The following is a 21137-nucleotide window of genomic DNA, read 5'->3' on the forward strand; positions in this document are numbered from 1 at the left end:
TTTTTCCCAGCCTAGTGTCTTTCAGCTTCACAGCTAAACTCTTTGCAAGTTGGTCTGACTTCTGAGCCCCCCACTCTGACAAGCCACAGGAGAGATGGAATGAGTGAGCAGGTATTTATTGCCTAGTAGTACATTGATGTGTTGACTACCTGGGCACTGTAGCCCAGATCAACATGGATGATTTCCCTCCAGTATTTTAAACTAACAACTGGATGCCCATGGGGGATAATCCTCCAAGTATTTCAGATCAGTTAGGCTACTTCATGCCGCCTGAACTGATACCACCCCCACCAGATGTTACTTCTCCCACCTGACAAGTCTAGAACTCATTCCTTTTGTTTTAAATTCCTGAAACACATGTACTGAGGGCCTCATGACAGACATGGCTTGTACCAGGCATGATTCTGCATGGAAAAGTAAAAGATCTGGGCCCATCCCTTTAGTTTACTTTCTAAAACAGAAGTTTACTGTGTTTGTGTAAGCAGCAGGGACACCCAACACGGCAATATCCCAGTTTGATGGTAGATGTTGCTGCTTCATTTCAAAAAGCCATCCAACCAACCAACATTTGAAAGAGCGCTAGTAATAGCTGAATTTTTTTTTAAACATATGCAATCAATTAGAAAAGAACAAATGCAGAGACGTACAGTGTGCATTCCCCCACCCCATCCTGTCAGCTGCGTGAGGCGGCGGCTCCCTCTGTTATACAGCACACCACAGGGAGGTTTTAAGAGTACCCTGGTGCCCCGCTTCTGTTATGTTTACTGGCTTTTGAACAGGACCATGCAATGGGAGGTCAAGGACTTGAACTTGCTTCCAGCAAAAATCTCATCACTTGTAAGAGATGCCAACTAGGTGACTATGGTCCTCTGACAGCAGAACGGTCATGAGCCAGTTTCTTGCAAGAGCAAGAAGAGCTAACAGGAACCACAGCCACACATTGCAGAAGCAGTGGCAAGCAGGCACCCCACATGCAGGCACTCGCACAACCCCAGGAAGGATTTGTGAGGAGAATTTAATGTAGCCTGCTCACTGTGTTGAAGTCAGTTGTTGGGTCAGTAACAGGCACACCAGCCTGAGGGGTGTCTGGTGGGGGGCTAAGGCTGTTTGCTGCCTCCTGCTGCTTAGCAGTGGGTCTCCTCATAGATTCCAGCTCTGCAGGCAGATCTGGGAACTGGGAAATTTTCAGTTCATTCTGCTTTGCATCACATTGTTTTCCAGTATGCTGCTTGAAACAGCCTTCCAAACCATCAAGGAAGTTGCCACTCTTTTTGGCTCAACTGTAATGCTTCCTTGGAGGTGGGGGGCGGTTCTTGATGGTTTTACACTTGGGAATGTGCCGCTCCGCCACCTTGGGAGCAAAGTAGCGGCTGCAGTGAGGACACTGAATATAGTCTGGATTTTCTGTGGACAGGATAGGAGGCAAGTCAGCGGGGTTTCCCCCTTTGGCAATTATCTGCTGGACCTCCCGCGCCCGACGGAGGGTGCGGATGAAAGATTCATGCTTCTGTCTCCAGTTGCTCTTTGGAGGGACTTCAGCCTGTAAGTAGAAGGAAACTGGTCATTCGTCTTGGCATTTCTCTCCGCTCCTCCTGAGTCTCCACTCTAGTGTCAGGAAATAAAAAGGGCGTTAGTCCACAAGCTCAAAAGAGCAGGAAAGGAACAGTGACGACTGCCTGGCCAGAGTGGAGGCGCTTACACAAAGGGCCAGCAAAGGGGATAATGCTGAACAGTGAACTTCTCTCCAGCAGAAATCAGGAAGAGGCTCAGGGCTTGGAAGTGCCAGAGTGAGGATGGTCCAACCCTTCCTGCACCCTCGCAGGAGAACAGGGGCTCATTCTCTGCAAAAATTGACATGTTTCCGACTCAGGAAACCCAAATACAGTGGAGAAACATGGTTAATCTCAGCTAGAAATGGGGATTAATTGCAAGTGAACATGATGAAGTGTGGACCTGACAGCCTTCTTCCCCGAGTCAGCTCCGGAGTACCGAGTACTCGCTGGCACCTTCTTAGGAGACTGGAGGGTTCTCTGGATGCTCTGCCAGGTAGAAGAAAGCCAGCAGGATCTGCCTCTGGGGGACCCCACTGGAAGGCTCATTCTTTGATAACTCCTAGTGAGCAAGCCCCACACAAGCTTAAATATGAATGGACAGCCAAGTTTCTCAGATATTTGAGTAAAACTAACAAGGTGGGAACCTACACAAGCCCAGGAACATACACGCTGCACAGTCTGGAGGCAGCAATAAGGCTGGTTGCAGAAGAAAACTTTTTCCAATAAAAACCCTTTAGATCAGGGCCCTCCCTGGTGGCGCAGTGGGTTGAAGCACAGCGCTAAGAAGCTTAAGCCACTTCCACATGAGTTCAATTCCCGCCTGCCCCGGAGGTGACCACATGGCCAGGCAGACCTCTCCTGACCCGCCCGCTGCTCCCCTCAGCAGTGTACTTCGTCAGTCTGCCTGTTCTGCTCCCCACTCTGTCTCTGGTTCACTCTCACCGCCTCTGCACCTCTGGCCTGTACCCCAGTTCTGTGTGCATAAATAAATAAATCTTTAAAAAAAAAAAATTAGAAAGTCAACCCTGGAAGCCCAACACCTGATCAACTGGTGTGCCAAGATGAAAAGAAAGCATGAGAAGGAAATAAACAATACAATAAACGATCACACAATTAAAGGTCACTACTCTTTGTGATTAAAATGGCCTACTAAGTATGCTACACAATCATTACAAAATTTCAGAATTTCAAAAGAGAATACTGTATGCTTCTAGGAGGGGAAATACAGGTTTTATCTAATAACAGCCAAAATCAAAAAAAATGTTAGTGGGGCCCTCCCTGGTGGTGCAGCGGGTTAAAGCACAGCATTGAGAATCTAAAGCCGCTTCTGCATGAGTTCGATTCCCGCCTGCCCCGGAGGTGACCACATGGAGAGGCAGACCTCTCCTGGCCCGCCCGCTGCTCCCCTCAGCAGTGTACTTCGTCGATCTGCCTGTTCTTTACCCCACTCTGTCTCTGGTGAAGCCTCTCACTGCCCCTGAGCCTCTGGCCTGTAGCACTGAAAATCTAAAGCCTCTTCGGCATGAGTTTAATTCCTGCCTGCCCCGGAGGTGACCACATGGCGCGGTAAACCTCTCCTGGCCCGCCTGCTGCTCCCCTCAGCAGTGTACTTCGTCGATCTGCCTGTTCTGCTCCCCACTCTGTCTCTGGTGAAGCCTCTCACCACCCCTGAGCCTCTGGCCTGTACCCCAGTTCTGTATGCACAAATAAATAAATCTTAAAAAAAAAAAGTTCCAACAAAGGGTCCTCCCTGGTGGTACAACAGGTTAGGATGAAGCACTGTGAAGCTATTGGCAGCCACTACAACAAGAGTTCGATCCCCCGCCAGGGAGCTGACCCACGTGCGCCCACTGCTCACCTCAGCAGTGTATTTTGGTAGATCTGCCTGTTCTGCTCCCTTCTCTGTCTCTGGTGAATCCTCTCTCCCTCCTGCACCTCTGGTCTGTATCCCAATTCTGTATGCATAAATAAATAAATCTTAAAAGTTCCAACAAAATCCTTTCCACCTAGAATTCTATATCTGGCCCAATCATTAATCAAATATGCTGTATATATTTTCATTCATCCCAATATAAAGTACATCCCATGTACTTTTCTTAGTAAAGTCCAGGAAAGCAAGGGAAAGGGGTAAAGCCAGAAAAAGGGAGAGACAGCAGGTCAAGAACAAGCAACTCAACACAGAAGAGTGTAAAGAGAAATCCCAGGTCAATGGGTCTGCGCCCGCTGAGAACAAGAAGTCCAGACTGGAGCAGGAGGGAAAAGATCAGTGAAGGCCGGATTCCAGAGTAAAGATGTGAGACGGATAGATTATAAGAGGTGCTTGAGCACTTACAAAAATACAGTAACAGGTGTCAGACATGAGCCTCGGGGTACAGGCAGGAATGGTGGGGAATTAGAGACAGGAATGTAGGAAATCAAACAAAGGAAAACTTGAGTCACTTATTAACTCCAAGTGCATTGAGCAGGAACAGAATTTGTTCAGTCATCAGAGAACAAAATTGACATGGTCATTAAAATGCTAAAGCTGATTACTGATTTAACCCAAAATTATGATTCCTCTCCAACAAAAGGATTAGAGAACAACGGGAGGAGAAGGGATATGAAAAAGACCTCAACCCACAGTGTCTACAAGAAGAAGTCAATATATAGTGTGCAAAATTGATAAATCAAGAAAATAGGTCTCTTATTTAGAAATACGGAGCTAGATAGCCGATAGCCCTGAGGTGAGAATTGAGGGATGCCTCAGGGAAAAGTGAGGGCTGCAGAGGATGGGGCGGGACACTGCTGATCTGCAGTACAGAGCATCCTACAGTTTTTAAGACGTTATCAAAATTATTTACTTTTAAAAGTTAATTTTCAAATACCAGATGGTTTCTCTCATAGCAGGACTATAACGGAACAGGAGAGAAAATAATGATAATGATGAACAGTTATATACCAGAGATTTTGTGGGGGTGGAGTGGGGAATGGGATCAAAAACAGTGGGGGGAGGGAAATGCACTGGACTATGGTGATGGCATACGGGTGATTTGGTGATGGGAATTCCAAGGGGATTGCAACTGAGATGGAAAAATGCACCAAAATATGTAAAAATAAACTATTATAAAATTTTTTAAAAAGTTAATTTTCAAAAGAAAAGATAAAAGAGGGCCCTCCCTGGTGGCACAAGGGGTTAAAGCACAGCACTGTGAAGTTTTCCACAGCCACTTCAGCCTAAGTTTGACCCCCGGCCAAGGAAGTGACCCACATGGTGCAGCAGACCTCTCCTGACCCGCCCTCTGCTCCCCTCAGCAGTGTACTTCACCAGTCCACCTGTTCTGCTCCACACTCTGTCTCTGATGAATCCTCCCACTGCCCTTATATCTCTGGCCTGTACCCCAGTTCTTGTATACATAAATAAATCTTTCTAAAAAATTTTTTTTTAAAGTAGATAAAAAAGAAAGGAGACAAGTACCTAGTTGGTGAGCTGTGATTTTTAAGGAATAACAGGAAGAGATGCTATCAAAACAGGGAGCTGTCAGGAAAGTCTCTTACTAAACCAGACATGAAGGCAAGATCATCAGTATTAGATTTGGTATCCAGGAAACAAAAAAATTAAGGGAAAATTCCTTGACCATAGGACATGTACATTTTATTCCTTCATTGTGTTGAAATTTTATCCACTTAGCATTTATTAACCAGAAAGCACAAAGATGTGGTCTCTGTGCTCAAGTGCTTAAGTAGAGGGATGTGAGTAAGAGTCTGCAGTGCATGAAGGTTAAAAGATACATAGGCCCTCCCTGATGGAACAATGGATTAGGACACAGCATTGCAAGTTAGCAGCAGCTACTTAAGTGGAGTTCGATCCCCAGCCCCAGAGGTGACTCACATGGTGCCGCTGACCTATACTGTCTCGCCCACTGCTCCCATCAGCAATGCACTTCCTCAATCTGCCTATTCTGCTCCCCGCTCTGTCTCTGGTGAATTCTTTCACCACCACCCCCACATCTCTGTCCTGTACCCCAGTTCTGTATGCATAAATAAATAAATCTTTAAAAATAGATACCTGTGTGAGTACACTGGAGGAGTGACAGAGACTCACACCACCCATCCTCCTGAGGTACAAAGCTTGGAAATAAGACTTGGGACATTTCCAAGGATGGGGGCTCATCTCATGTTCCTTTCTGCATTGGTGCTCAAAGCAACACATTCCCAAAATTAATTTCCCAGGTTAATTCCCCAAATTAATTTCCAAGGTATCTGACCTCAGAAACCCAATTCTTTTGCTTTACTACAACCACATACAAAAATTTAAGAAATATAAGGTGTTTAAGGTTCTGGTCAGAAGTAAACTGCTTCGATGAGACAACACTCCAGTGGATTGTTGGGTTGACCAGAAATAAAACAGGAAAGAACAGGAACTGGTGGTCATACCATTATCTACAAGAGCAAAATGTTGGAATTCTGATTGGAAAGCAGTTTCAGGGCTTATCTCTGAAAACAGAAGGAATTTTCTTATGGTAATCATCCAAATTATACTAAAAAAAATCTTAATGCAAAAAAACTATTAACAGCCATCAGATAAATGGCCCCGTACACATGCATGTAAACTTAGTGGGCACAGACAAGAGATAGTATGGTGTAGGAGAGGGAGAGTTGCAAAGAAATGATCACAGAATGACGTGCTTCTATTTTGCTAGAATGTTAGAATGGGTGGGACTTGTAAATTCATGTGATCTAGGCTTTCTCAGACTTTGAAGGATTTTCTTACCACTTTCACTTGATACCCCTTACTATTAATTATGTACTGTTTTTCCTCACATTCATAATTGCTGGAAATTAAGGGTTTACTATGTGGCCATATTTTTCTTTTTCTTCTTTAAAGATTTATTTATTTATGCATACAAGAACTGGGGTGTAGACCAGAGTTGCAGGGGTGGGAGAGAGAGGATTCAGCAGAGACAGAGTGGGGAGCAGAACAGGCAGACTGATGAAGTACACTGCTGAGGGGAGCAGCGGGAGGGTCAGGAGAGGTCGACCAGCGCCGTTTGGATCACTTCCTGGGCCAGGGATTGAACTTGCACTGAAGTGGCTGTAGCTAGCTTGCAGTGCTGTGCTTTAACCCATTGCGCTACCAGGGAGGGCCCATATTTTTCTAATATACACTACAATTGCTAATTGTAGCATGCCTTGTCAGCAAGGCACACTGAGAAACACTTTAAATCCAAGCAGTAAAGTTGACAGAGTGGGAAACGTATTTATAAGACTATCTTCTGATCTCACACTCCAGATGTGCCTTTGAAACTTGTTGTGGGTCTTATTAAGGTCCTTGCTTTTTGCAATCTAGTTTTCCTGCAACTAGAAGTTTTAGAGAGATAACCAAAAATAAAGTTCTTTACCTTTGAGATGGTTACATTCTAAACGGATAGAAAAAGAATTCCAAACCCAGTTGTGTTTCATGTGTTTACTAAGAAGGTATATCCAAAGTGGGCTACTCTTTTAAAAAGGAGATACAATTATAAGAGTAGTAACATGCTACTTTGGGGAGGTGGCAGAGTATATTACAAAAATTCTCTTGGGGAATGAATTACTGCAGAATTTTCTTTATATTTTTCATGTCTTTTACATTTTCTAAAGTAAATATTTTATAATTAAGAGAACATATTTTATGTCTAGATTTTGGAGTCATTCTGATTCAGATTTAAACACTATATCTGATATTTCAAACTGATTTCATGCACGTTACTTAACCTCACGAAACTTGATTTTGGAACTGTTAGAATCAGAGATAATAAAACCTCCACAGGGTGTGGTGACGATCACATGAAAAGCCTGTCACTATGACTGCTAATAGCAGTCAATGTGGATTCTCTCTCCTTATCTACTACAAGAAATTTTTTTCTAAAGAAAATTGATGTGGGTTTAACAGGCTCTTAACAGTGACCCTGACTCAAAGTCAAATCCATCAGGCCCTGGTTACCTTGACGGAGGCCGACTCTTTCCAATTCAAGTACTGCTCTAGTTCTGTGCCTTTGGCCCGGGCCCTGGAGGAATCAAACACTTTCCTCTTGGAACCCTGCATCCTGCTGCAGACATTGGAGTGTTTCTCCAGCCTGACCAAGAGAAACTTGCGTCCACAATGGCCGCACGCGCCCAGCTCTGGCTCTTCAGTGGAACAGCTGGAACCTGAGGAATTGGGTGGTCTGGACAAGCTAGAATTGCTGGTGGATGCCTGCAAGGCACTGCCTGGAACTTCTGGAGGCTGAGAAGTCTTCTCCGTCAGTGGCCCAGAGACCAGGTCATGGATTTTGTTATTGCTTGCCACCAGTCTTTCCCTTTTGAGCCTCTGTATTCCAAAATCAGAGAACTGGGGTGGGCTAGAGTTTTCCTGAGATTGTCTCCAAGTTTTATCCTCTCCCCTGTGTCTGCTGTGTACCTCCTCAGACCCAGGTTCTGGGGAGAAGACAGGTCTGTGTGTGGCATTGCTATTCCCTTTAACCCTCCTCCTGGGGAGTGTCACTCTCTGTAGCTCTCTTTTCTCATTTCCCTCAGCCTGTTCTTTTTCCCTCTGGATCCTTCTGAGCTCCTCCTCTGTCTTCTTCAGCTTTTCTTTCAGGAGGGTCTCTTTCCTTCGGATTTCCTCCTCTAGGCTCTCCCCTGCAGCCTCTAGTCTTTGGATTCGCACCCACTCGGCCCTGTGGTAGTTTGCCATGGCAGTCTCGTCGGAGGCAGCAAGAACAGAACTGACCATGGGTGCATTTGTCCAGTTCCTTGAGCCAAAGCTGCTGGATGAAAACTCTCTTGGATCAGCAAGTTTTGAGGAGACATTTTGGTCCCCCAAAATGCCAGCTTCACATATACTACGAGGCTTCCGATGGAACACAGGTTTCAGTGGGTATGCCCGGTCGACCCCCACTCTCCTTTTAGTGAAGGGGATGAAGTCCTGGTTATTTGTTTCAGGATACCAGGATTGAGGGCTGGATGAGTAAAACGAACCCTTCACTTGTCTCTGGGGGCTGCTTCCTGAATCTTGTTGGCTGATTTCAGTACAGTGGGGATAGGCACAGCTCCGGACTTTGCTGCAGGCATTCCTTTTGGGGTGAGTATAGAGATGGTCCTGTGTTAGTTCTTTGTTGCTCAAAAGCCGCTTCTGGTAACTGTCCCTTAGGCGTACCACTGAGGACCTCTGAGAAGGGTCACCTCGTTCATAGAGGTCTTGTTTGATGGAGTGGAGCCCCGGGGCTTCTGCTTTATTATATGGGAGCATAACAGCCATAGGCAGAGGTGGCGCCCACTGGAGACCAGCCATTCAGGGGCCTGACTGAGACCTAGGAGAGATGTGAATCAGACACCTGTGAGAAGTTTGGGGTTCACTTCCACTGCGAAAGTAGACTAACATTTTTCCTATGCACATTTCTCCCTAAATTGTTCTAGAGACAGTGGTGCGGGGTCTGTCAGAGCTTTCTTTCAGTCAGCATTTGGTGGGTGCTTACTGTGTGCCAAGCACTGTGTTAGGTCCTGAGAATGAAAAATGAACAGGATACTAGTGTCCCTGTGGCCAGCGTCTGTCACACATAGGAACTGCCCCTGCCGCAGTACAGTGTCCTCTATAGACAGTGGGATGAGCTGCTGGATTGAAAGTCAGGCAACTTCCCCTGGCTGGCTCATTTCTTCTCCTGACCTGAACTGGAACTCAGGGAGCTTAGGCTGAGTGACCCGCTCTGTGCCAACAACATTTTACAGGTAGTTGGCATAAATAGCTCTCGGGGTTTTCCTCCCACTGACCCCAAGATCACAGAGGCCGCCCAGGGCCTGCTGGACACCTGTCTTGTGATTAAAATTCCAACCTACGAGTCTCCCCACCTATCCGGGTGCAGAGGGCAGAAGGTCTTTCCTCTGAGAGCTGGAGTCCACCTGACCTAGCCCTGCAGGTTTAAATTCGGAACTCAGAAATGAAGCTCTGTCCTGGAGAGTCAATCCTGGCGTCCCCACGGAAAACTTCCTTTTGGGGACAACCTCTCCTTCGCCTGTCCACCGGATCTATAGGAGGCTGAGGGTGCCGTGTTTCCCTGTGTCCCACCCTGCCGCGTACCTGAGGCTCTCGGGGACGGCTCTTGCTCAGAGGACACCCCAGGACTTAGATTTCCCGACCACCCACCCAACCGACTCCTGCGCAGGCGCCTCAGCAGGCCTCTGTTATTGCCGTTGCCTGGAGACGAGCACCCAGCCCCGCCCCTCGCCGCGAACGCCCACTCCCGGCGGACCCAGCCCAGGGTGGGGAGTGGCGCAGGCGCAGTCCGCACGCGATCCCAGGACCTGGCCCGGAAAGGGGTGTGCTGTCAGCCAGAGTGTCACTTGGCCAGCCAACTCTGTAGCTCGGCCCAGCCCTGCACTTGGGGAACGCGGGAGGGGCAGGAGAGGCTTCTCTGGGGCTCGTCAAAGAACCTGTACTTTGAGAACGTTGCTCCTGTGTCCTGGGTGTGTCCTCTGGCAAAGGACTGAGTCCCGTAAGCATGCCCTCAAGTCACTCTGCGGTGGAATTCCGATGTCTGCTCACTTTACGGAAGTGGGTCTGCTGATAGCCTTGGTTAGCACGCTCGGCTGCTTTGTACAGGCCTCAGGTATGGCTGCCTTTCCGCACTTTTCCTCGCCAATAGTTTGGTGCTTGCTGTCAAATGTTAGCAACTGGGCTAGGTTTTGCTACTGAGTATCTTTTACGGTGTAGTTTTGTAGACGACCTAGTTTTTTTGACATCATGTTTTAATCTGGCACTTCTACTTAGGGCCCATGGGTGACTCAGCCAAATGTAATAACATAGTTAACTAACAGGTCAAAAATAATCAGGATAACCTGGTTTCAACATTGAATGATACTCTATAACTTGTTAACATCAGAAGAGAGTTTGTCTTCATGCTTCAGTTCATTTGTGTAAACTGTTTGGACCAGTCAGCTTACATTTTTCCTGTAATTACTCAAAAGATTTATGCACATGGAAAATAATATAGACAGCTGTAGTCAGTGGTAATACCTCAACATGTCATATTACAGCTTTTACATATTATGAAGAAACTCCTCCTTAGGCCCTCCAAGGCTGTCCTTTTCTTCCTTGCCTAGCTGACTTCTCGATCCATGCAGTTCCAGACATGTCCAGCTTCTCAAGATCCTAATTAATCTCAGCACTGGGCCTCCCTGTCATCAACCTCAGAAGCCCACCCACCCCTCTCTCATTAGTCCTCTCATACCTTCCAGAACTGACTATCCCTTAACTCCTCCAGTTTGTCAACTTCCAGTGCTATCTACCCACATACTCCTCTTGGGTTTTAAGCTTTGTTTAACTTTCCCCTGCAAAACAAATCTTAACTTCCCTTATCCTGTGTGGCCCCTGTCATGTTAGTCCCACTTCTCTATAATAGTTCTTAACAAGAAAACGATGTACATTGGCTACCCCACTTCAACACCTCCCCCTCATTGCTCAGCCCATTGTGGTCTGACTTTCATCTTTTCTACCTTATTTAACTGCAAGACTATCAGTGACTTTCCAAAGACAAAGACAAAAGCTTCAAGGTCTTTCTCATTTCATACATGTGTGTTTCCAGACTTTCTTCTTTTCTTTTCCTTAATGATTTCAACCAAATAAATGCTGAGATTTCAGGTGTCTCACCTATGTTTAAATGATATCATGTTTAGTTCTCTCTCCTTAGTTACAGGCTCAAATTTCCAACTGCCCATTTAATACTTACCCATAAATGTTCCTTAGAAACCTCAAACTCTGTAGGACAGAAACCAAATTCATAATCATCTCCCATTCCCCAGTCCACTTCTCCAGTGTTTCTGCTTATGCTCTCTCAAAGGATCGTCATCTTCCTCTCCTCCCTGTTTGTTGACCCTCCCCTCTACGTGCTGAGCAGACTGTTGAATTTACTTCTGCAATATCTCTCATATATGAACCTTCCTTAATCTCTCTACTGCTCTATGTGAGTTCCTCGCTTCTTTGGAGGATGGCATCACTTCTAGCTTCTGTTCTTGTTTTCCAGTATCTGGTGCCTGACGAATTATACATGACTTCTGATGTATCATTTTCCTACCCAATGGATTCTTATTTATAGTTGAAACATGGTTTATCATGGTATTTCAATCTGACAGATTACGTCAAAGCTACCTTTCCAGGCCTGCCTCCTCAGCACCTAACCCAGCAGATTTAGACTCTGACTACACCTTACGCCTGGAAAGTTACATCTGGGCGTTGGTATTTTTTTTTTTAAGATTTATTTATTCATGTATACAGAACTGGGGTATGGGACAGAGGTGCAGGGGTGGTGAGAGGCATCACCACAGACAGAGTGGAGAGCAGAACAGACTGAGGAAATACACTGCTGAGGGGAGCAGCAGGCAGGTCAGGAGAGGTCTGCCGCACCATGTGGGTCACCTCTGGGGCCGGGGATTGAACTTGCACTGAGGCGGCTGCAGGTCACTTCCAGTGCTGCGTCCTAACCCATGGCGCCACCAGGGTGGGCCCAGTGTTGGCATTTTTGAAAGCTTCTCCCAAAGTCTTAGTGTGTAGCCAAGGTTAAGAACCCCTGGTATAGCCATAGCTGATTACTTGCACCTTCTTACCTCACTGGTGTTACCTTTACCCCAACTCCACATACCCGGAGGTAGTAAAACAACATTTATGGAAGTGGCTTCCTCACTTGAACTACCTGGATCTAAATCCCAATTCCAGCTCTTTCTGGTTGAATGAAATGCTTTTCTTCCAGAGTGCTTTTCCAGTCTTCCCAGTCGTAATGTATCTTTTTGTTCCTTTGTGTGCTCATAATTTTCCATCCCTGGTATAGTACAAAGCTGGTTTATGATGAGCTCTCAATAGATGTTCATGCAAATTTCCATGTGGTACATTGTATTGTCGTTATTTGCATACAAATGTGTCCCTTACCTTAAGCATTCTTTAAGGACAAATAATTTTAACACTTGCATATCCTATAGTGTCCCATATATACTAGATATACAATCAATTTTTAATTCTATAGAGAAATGGGTTTAAACTTAGTTTGAGAGAGAGAAATATCTTCCAGGTACTCTATCATTGTTTTCAAATATTGTCAAGCACAACATTCAATCTAGCTCCCCGCCCCTACCCCAGCACTAAGGGTCTATGATTCCTCAGGGTCTGGATCTATTGCAAATATCTCACCTTGCTAAGTCTGCCAGTGTTATGGTGTCTTATGTTGTGAAGGGGTGTTATATATATTTAAGCAATCAAGGAGGAATTTAAACCCCACAACTTTCTTTCTTTCATACATATTCTTAATTATAAGGGTACTTGGGGTTCAAATGCCCTTTTTTTTCCTAATATAATAATTTATTTTTACATCATTTTGTACATTTTTTTTTCAATCTCAATTGTAATTTCCGTGGGTTTCCCATTACCAAATCACTCATGTGCCATCACCATAGTCCAGTGCATTTCCCTCCCCCCACCGTTTTGATCCCATTCCCCACTCCACCCCCACAAAATGTCTCTGGTGTGTGGCTGTTCATTATTCTTATTTTCTCGCCTGGTCCATTTATACTCCTGCTATGAGTGAAACCATCCAGTATATTTCTTTTTCTTTCTGGCTTATCTCACTAAGCATGATCTTTTCCAGCTCCATCCAAGTTGCTGCAAAAGACATGTTTCTTTTTTTGGTTGCTGAGTAATATTCCACTGTGTATATGTACCACATCTTTTTAATCCAGTCATCTACTTTTGTTGGGCATTTGGGCAAGTCAACCCTATTTTTAACAAATATTACCCACAGCCCCTCCTGACATTTCTTAGAAAAATCATACAATTAGGTCATTTTGCTTAGATAAAACTGATTCATCTGTAATTCTGGGTTCATGGGTTATTTTGCTTGCTACTGACTGACATAGACATACAAGTATTATTTGGAACTTTAAGGTTTACTCTCTTGAGCAACTTATCAACACACAGAAGAAGTAACTCTAATGGGAACTCCTATATACTTATCTTCCTGCTATCGGTTTCAAACTTGGGCATGACCCAGAATTTGAACAGAACTGAAAGAAAAGTTCAGGGCAGAACAATTGTAGGTGTCCCAATCAATTTATTTATTTATGAGATTTAATGTTTATTGGCTCCCACCTCCATAATTTAAGGTCCTCAAGCCAGGGCCCTTAATGTGTGCTAACTCCCTAAAACGGTGCTTGGCAGACAGAAGCCTCTGGGTGAAGATTTATTGAATAATTGAATTTATCTCAAGTACTCCTTCCTCTTTCTCCCCGTGAGAAAATGAAGAAAAGGATGCCGCTAGTAGCTGATGTGGGGTGAGGGCTCCTTCTGGGAACCCAGAGCCCTGTACCCCAAAACAGGCCCGCGGAGTCTTGCAGATCACCTACTCCCGCAACCCCACCCTCTAGGCGGGCTTTGGGCCGAGCCGAGGTCTCTTATTGGTCAGTGAGGTGATTGGCAGGAGAGCCAGCGAAAGAGGAGCTGCACTCTGAGCTCGGGGCGCGAAGGTTACGTTGCTGGGGAGCGGTTGGCCGGGTGGTCGCGGGCGGGACCCGGGACGCTGAAGAGGAAGGTGAGCCAGGACGGGCCCCGCGGCGTGCATATCGGTTCTGTTAGCCCTAAGATGTTAGAGGAAGGGGATCCTGGCAGCCCCTGGAAGTCAGGGCCGCGGGAGGATGAAGGACTGGAGAGAGTGGGGCCTGCGATGGATGGGAGTAGGGCGGTGATGGGGTTAGCAGGTAATGGCCGCCCTGAGAGGCCCAGGTCCGCCTGTTACACCACACACCCGCGCTGGCGCTTACCTGCGTCCTTACTCTGCAGCCCGGGGGCCTTCAGGACAGGGATGGGTCGCGGTGGGTCAGGTTGGAGAGGTGTGGCTGTGACCCTTCTGTCCCTGGGTTGGGGGTCCTGGGGCCGGATAACGAGTCCTTTGCTTTTCTGCTTTCCTGGTCTCTGACAGGCTTGAGCATGGCAGAAGGGGACACCCTGATATCAGTGGATTATGAAGTTTTTGGGAAGGTGCAAGGGGTGTTTTTCCGCAAGTACACGCAGGTATGTGGCCCTCCAGGCTTCGGGGTTCTGAGCGTGGGAATTAGAGACACCCTCCTGACTGGAAGAAGCTGGCTATTGTAGCTGCATGGCAGAGGAGTGAGTTGTAGAACACTGGGTTTAACATGCTTTGTGATGGGGACATGGTACACGGAAGATTCCTCTTCTGTTCTTACTGGTTTTTTCAAACAGTGCTGGTTGGCTGCCTAGACACATACTAATGAGCTGCTCTCTCCTCAGTGGAGAATATCCCCTTGTTGTCTGTTGTGCTGTCACCAAATCAAGTTTCAGCTCTGTGGGAAGGCTAATATTGATCTAAGAGATGACATTTATATGAACTCATGACATTTGTGGAATTTATGTCATTGCTTCCACTGCTGCCACTGTCTTTTCTTTTTTTATTGAGGTAACATTGGTCTGCAACCCTGGATGACATCCAAAAGCCTCTCCAGCCTCCTCCCTTCATTCCTTTATACTTGATTTGGCATTTCCCCACACCACACCCGCTGCCCCAGTATCCTCAGCCCTCTGCTGTCCTCCATGATGTCTCCTTCCCTCTTTCCCCTCCCTGCCCATCTTGTAGATTCATTTCCAGTCAGATTTCTAAGGTGGGTTATTGATTTGGTTTTATCTGACCCTTTGTTTTGTTTCTCTGTATTCCACATGTGAGAGAAATCATGTTTTTTATCTTGTTCCTGTCGACTTACTTCACTTGGATTATCCTCTCCATGTTGTTGCAAATAGCAAGTGCCAGTCTTTTCTTTTTTATAGCTGAGTACTATTCCATTGTGTATATAGACCACAGTTTTCTCATTTGCTACTGCTGCCATTTTCTTTAGAATGCTCTTACTACTTTAACCTTACTCCATTCCCCCACTTAATTGGTTTATTCTCATTTTGGCTTTGAAAGAACAATTACCTTTTCCAGGTGAAGGGTTTCTAATGAAAATATCCATTGCAGGGTAAAGAGTGGGAACACTGGACATGGGAGTAGTTAAGGGGATGAATAAACTCCTGAGAGCCGTTGTCCCTTCCTCGGTGTTACTAATCTTCCCTGAACATGTATATACAAATGCAATCTCAGTTTCCCTCTGTTCTGTGTGCAGGTGTGAGGGAGGGGGTTTTGAGAGTGGGGAGAGTTATGAGGTAATAACCTTCCCAGTGTAACTCCAACCCCAAAGATAATGAGTTAAGATTGAAGACCTTTGCCATAATGTCACATTCCTGGGACAGTTGTACTTAAAACTCAAGCCTGAGTAAGGAGGAGGAAGGTGGAAGAAAGGGTCAAAGGACATATAAGGGATGATGCTGAGGGGGCTGTATAGTCAAATAGACCTAGGTTTAGGTCCCAGTGATGCCATTAATGAGCTGTGAAGACTCAAACCGATGCTTCCCTAAGTTTTTTGTAAGACTGGTATGAGAATACCCACACTAGAGGGCTACAGAGATAAAGCACCTCATATAGCTTAAAAAACACACACACAGTAAACAGTAAGTGTTGACACTTCTCATTATTGGGTAGAACAGTATGGGCCTCCTCGTGTGTGTGGGTCTCTTGAGCCTGCTGCCCACTTTTGAGGATTTGGCTTTGCCTTGGAGTGTAGTGCCTCTCTGTCATTTCATTTTAGGAAAGACAGCTCCTTGCTCTACAGTTTGCCTCTCTTCTTGATCTATTTCCTCCTATTTTTTCAAATGTGAATCTTGGAAATAATTTTTTTGTCAATAATTTTTTCCCTCAATTATTTGCAAATATTTTCATTCTTCTTCATACTTTATATATGAAGTGCCCTTTATCAAGTTGAGAAATACCCTGTGTTCTAGTTTATGGAGTGTTTTTATCATAAAAAGATTTTGTATTTTATAAAATATTTTTCTTCATCTATCAAGATGGTAATCTGGTTTTATTCATCATTATGGAGTAGTTATATAATGGTATGTTAATTTCTGTATGTTGAACCAAAATTGTATTCCTGGATAACTCTGGTTGTCATGGTATATATAATACTTTTGTTGTCTTGTTAGTATTTTGTTGTGGATTCTTGCACTTATATTCCCATATAGTTTTCATGTGATCTCTCTGTCTGCTTTTGGTATGAGGATAATACTGACTTAGTAGAGTGATTTGGGAAGTATTAATATTTCCTCTGTTTTTGAAGGACTGTTAAAGGATTCTTTAAACATTTGGTAGAATTCAACTGTGAAGTCTCAGTTTTCCTTTGTGGAAAGTTTTTGGTTTCTAATTCAGTTGCTCTGCTTGTCCATTCACATTTTCTATTTCTTTTTGTTTCAGTCTTTATACTTTGTGTTTTTCTAGTAATCTGCCCTTTTCTAATTTATTGGCACCCAATTGTTCACAGAATTTTTGTAAGGTTGGTAGTAAATGTTCACTTTTCATTTCTGGTTTTTCTGATTCTTTGAGCTTTCTCTTTTTTTCTTGATTATTCTACCTAAAGATTTGACAATTTTTTGTTGATCTTTTACAAGAGTAAACTTGGTTTTATTGATTTTTTTTCTATTTTGTATTAATTCCTGCTTTAACACTTACTACTTCCTTCTTTCTGCTTATTTTGAGTTAGATTGTTCTTTTTTTCCCCTAGTTTCCTAAGGTGGAGGTCTAAGTTATGGTTGAGGGGACTTTCTTTTTAGATTTGAGACTAGAGTTGGTCCCAGATGACCAACAGAACTAACTTTATGGGGGAGAATTAGATTTTTAGAATTTGCTTGGGAATAAATAGTTATTTAGCTGAATATGAGTTAGCAATTAGAATCTATCTTTAAAAAATAAGAACAGAGCATATAAAAAAAAGTTCAACACTGCTTGTAATAAAGGAGATGCAAATTAAAACCACAATGAGATACCACCTCACCCCAGTGAAGATGACACATCTTAAAACAACTAGCAGCAACAAATGTTGGCAAAGATATGGAGAAAAAGGAACTCTCCTGCACTGCTGGTGGGAATGCAAACTAGTACAACCACTATGGAAAGCTATGTGGAGGTTTCTCAAACTGCTACAAATGGAGCTTCCATATGACCCTGCAATCCCACTCCTCTAGGTATCTACCCAAAAGACACGAAAACACTGATTCAAAAAGATCTGCACCCCTGTGTTTATTGCTGTTTTATTCACAATTGGAAAGACATGGAATCAGCCCAAATGCCCAAAAGTGGATGACTGATTAAAAAGATGTGATACATAGGCCCTCCCTGGTGGCGCAGCGGGTTAAAGCACAGCACTGAGAATCTAAAGCCGCTTCCTCATGAGTTAGATTCTCACCTGCCCCGAAGGTGACCACATGGCACAGCAGACCTCTCCTGACCCGCCCACTGCTCCCCTCAGCAGTGTACTTCGTCGATCTGCCTGTTCTGCTCCCCACTTTGTCTCTGGTGAAGCCTCTCACTGCCCCTGAGCCTCTGGCCTGCACCCCAGTTCTATATGCACAAATAAATCTTTACAAAAAAAAAAAAAAAAGATGTGATACATATACACAGTGGAATATTACTCAGCAACCAAGAAAAAGAAAAACATGTCTTTTGTAGCAACATGGATGGAACTAGAAAAGATCATGCTTAGTGAAATAAGCCAGAAAGAAAAGGAAAAATACCAGATGGTTTCTCTCATAGCAGGAGTATAATGGAACAGGCAAGAAAATAACGATAATGATGAACAGCTATATGCCAGAGACATTTTGTGGGGGTGGAGTCAGGAATGGGATCAAAAACAGTGGGTGAGGAAAATGCACTGGACTAAGGTGATGGCACATGGGTGATTTGGTGATGGGAAACCCAAGGGGATTGCAACTGAGATGGGAAAATGCACACAATGATGTAAAAATAAACTATTACACACACAAAAAAGAACAGATTGAATACGATGCACGCATATGTGCGCACCTACTCTCACCTCCCCCACACAACCTGTGGGCACTCCCCATTCTTAACTCCAAGTTCAGAAATTGTTATTCACTTTTAGAAGTTCAGATAAATTGCAATGTAATGACTTATTTGACTATTACAATCGCCTGTTCAAAACTTAGCACATTTTTTTTTTATTACATTTACTTTTTTTGCGTAGAAGCACTGGGATGTAGGCCAGAGGTGATTCACCAGAGACAGTGGGAAGCAGAACAGACAGATCTACTGAAATACCTGCTGAGGGGAGCAGTGGTGGAGACTGGAGAGGTCAGCTGCTGAGGGGAGCAGTGGTGGAGACTGGAGAGGTCAGCTGAGCCAAAGGCTGCAGTGGTGATAACCCTGTGACTTAACCCTTAGGCCACCAGGGAGGCCCTCAACACATTTATTCTTATAGCTACTTAAACATACAAGGTAACACTACAGAACCATGGATGGTCAACTCTAAGTTAATTTGTAGCAGTACAGTGGTTTTACAGTCAGTTGGGTGTGGGGTTTCCATATCAAGTCTCTGTGTTCTTTTCTGACTCTACTTTCAGTATTTAATGCATATTGTAGGTATCTCCTGTTTTTCTTTATTAGTTTCTTCTGTATTACTGAAGCTGTATTTGTCTGACCATTTTTATTCAGTCTACAGATGTGTCTTGTTTTGAACATAACTGATTTGGATACTTCCATTTCCTCATCAAAAGTGGTTTAGCTGCGCAGAATATTTTCTTTGGCCAACTCTAACAACTTCCCACATTTAGTCAGTCACTGCTGTGGCATTTGGACATGCAATCATATTAAATCCCATTTTCTTTTGTAATCTGATGCTCCTATTAGATTAGATAACATTAATTATCAGTAACTTTCATATTATTCCTAAAGTAAAGTTGCCTCTAAAATATTGTTCCCATTTCCCAAATTTTTATTCTTTCCACAGTTTAACGGCTTAAAGGAAAGGACATCAAAAACAAAAAAACTAAGTAAGAAAAGAACAATACAATGATTAGTTGGTCTTTATAGGCTTATCCAACTTTAAAGCTATTGTGATTATTTAGGCAGAAGGAAAGAAAGTGAAAAGCAAATAGTTGTGTAGTCTTATGAAACTTTGGTTTCAGAGACTAATCACAAGCTGCTTTTTCCTTCTCCAGGAGATGACAGAAAAGTGAGCTTTAAATGGAAGCTGAAGATCTTGAGTTAGTTTCTCTATAGTGAGAACAATGGAATAACTTACCCAGGAAATTGTGAAATACTCTCTAATGATCTTTAAAGATATAATGGACACTCATTCATCTGGATTTGTTTAGGTGTGGCCCTGATTAAAGACAGAGAATTTCATGCTTTTTCTATTTAATATACCCAATAGATTCTTGATTAGGAGAATGGAAAAAGATACAGCCAGTATCGTTAACATCTTAGGGAATTATTTTGAAAGTGTCTAATTTGGTCTTTCGTACAAATCAAATTGACTATATAGTGAAAATTTCTAGTGCCTGGTTTTATAGGGTAGGAGGAGGAAACGGAGTGCAGTGCCAACATTCATGTTAAGATCAACACAGTCTCCTTGTGTTCTTCTGTTTTGATCTAGACAATATCAAATTAGTTTCAGTGGCTTGGTTCAGGGCCAAGACACTGGCAACAAATGTAGTCTTACTTTGTTTTGCTCAACTTTAATGAATTTATTTTTTTCTTTCTTTTCTTTAGGCTGAGAGTAAAAAGCTGGGATTGGTAGGCTGGGTCCAGAACACTGAACAGGGGACAGTGCAAGGACAGTTGCAAGGTCCCATCTCCAAAGTGCGTCATATGCAGGATTGGCTTAGGACAAGAGGAAGTCCCAAGTCACACATCGACAGAGCAAACTTCAGTAATGAAAAAGTTATCTTAAAGTTGGATTACTCAGATTTCCAAATTGTGAAATAGTGGCCTGAATATATTTTTTCAGGATAAAATCAGTGATTTTGTTTTTTACTGTAGGAGATAAAACTATTCTATGTTCAATGTTAGAATTTAAGTTATTTTAATATACACCAGACATGTGAATGTTACTGTATCTTATATGATGGAGGAGTTACAATTGGACACAATTCTAATTAATAAAAACACTTTAGAACCTTCTGTGTGGGGTACTTTATTTTTTGGTGAATTACATCTTGGGCAAAATTGGGGGGTATTAATCCAAAGACATCTGTGGGAAGAGAATTCTGAAGTTGTTTAAAGAGATCAATGGAAAGAAAAAGTTAGCAGTTACTTTGAGTCATTAAATGGTTTCCATGAAGTTTTTTTTTTTCTTTCAGGAAATTGCATGTTAATAACAACAAACATCCTAAGTTCAATTTGTTAGCTATTAAAGGTTCCTTTGGACTAATTTTCAGTTTTCTGGAGTTTCTAGTGTCATTCCTTTCCTCTGAGTAAGGAATTCACATAAAACAATGTTATAGCTCAATTATGTCTGCCTAACCCACTCCAATTCATATGTAAAGTTCTAACACCCTGTACCTCAAGAGTGTGAATGTATTCAGAGATAGGGCCTTTAAAGAGATTAAGGTTAAATGAGGCCATTAGAGTGGGCCCTAATCCAATATTCTCAGTATATTTACAAGAAAAAATTGGGCAGATTATCTGTGTGTGGGCACAAAGGAAGGAATAT

General features: G+C 43.6%; 2 protein-coding genes across 4 annotated transcripts; one reads left to right on the forward strand and one right to left on the reverse strand.

Moving 5' to 3' along the window:
- Window positions 1-64: 64 nt before the first annotated feature.
- Window positions 65-8841, reverse strand: ZC2HC1C (zinc finger, C2HC-type containing 1C). Its single transcript, XM_004682060.2, has 2 exons — window positions 7513-8841; window positions 65-1540 (listed from the first exon to the last, which is right to left on the reverse strand). Exons 1-2 carry the CDS (start codon window positions 8839-8841, stop codon window positions 1277-1279), a joined length of 1593 nt encoding a protein of 530 aa, XP_004682117.1. The 3' UTR covers window positions 65-1276.
- A 1006-nt stretch (window positions 8842-9847) lies between these two features.
- Window positions 9848-20605, forward strand: ACYP1 (acylphosphatase 1, erythrocyte (common) type). Of its 3 annotated transcripts, none has more exons than XM_012724339.1 (3): window positions 9848-10153; window positions 14504-14595; window positions 20195-20605. In XM_012724339.1, the coding sequence occupies exons 1-3, from the start codon at window positions 10078-10080 to the stop codon at window positions 20408-20410; spliced, it is 384 nt and encodes a 127-aa protein (XP_012579793.1). In that variant the 5' UTR covers window positions 9848-10077; the 3' UTR covers window positions 20411-20605. The 3 variants fall into 3 exon arrangements, with proteins under 3 accessions (XP_012579793.1, XP_012579794.1, XP_012579792.1); XM_012724340.1 differs by lacking the exon at window positions 9848-10153 and adding an exon at window positions 14013-14116; XM_012724338.1 differs by lacking the exon at window positions 9848-10153 and adding an exon at window positions 14153-14282.
- Window positions 20606-21137: the final 532 nt, after the last annotated feature.

This window comes from Condylura cristata, unplaced genomic scaffold (genome assembly GCF_000260355.1).
Source record: "Condylura cristata isolate star-nosed mole 26May11 unplaced genomic scaffold, ConCri1.0 scaffold00013, whole genome shotgun sequence".
Taxonomy (NCBI): domain Eukaryota; kingdom Metazoa; phylum Chordata; class Mammalia; order Eulipotyphla; family Talpidae; genus Condylura; species Condylura cristata.

Excerpts from the sequence above, each read along its gene's own strand:
- ZC2HC1C (XM_004682060.2), bottom strand. The coding sequence starts at position 8,841 with ATGGCTGGTCTCCAGTGGGCGCCACCTCTGCCTATGGCTGTTATGCTC. Across the intron at positions 1,541-7,512 it reads AAGAGTCGGCCTCCGTCAAG|GCTGAAGTCCCTCCAAAGAG; the intron begins GTAACCAGGGCC and ends TTCTACTTACAG.
- ACYP1 (XM_012724338.1), top strand. The coding sequence starts at position 14,168 with ATGTTAGAGGAAGGGGATCCTGGCAGCCCCTGGAAGTCAGGGCCGCGG. Across the intron at positions 14,283-14,503 it reads GGCGGTGATGGGGTTAGCAG|GCTTGAGCATGGCAGAAGGG; the intron begins GTAATGGCCGCC and ends GGTCTCTGACAG. Across the intron at positions 14,596-20,194 it reads TTTTCCGCAAGTACACGCAG|GCTGAGAGTAAAAAGCTGGG; the intron begins GTATGTGGCCCT and ends TCTTTTCTTTAG.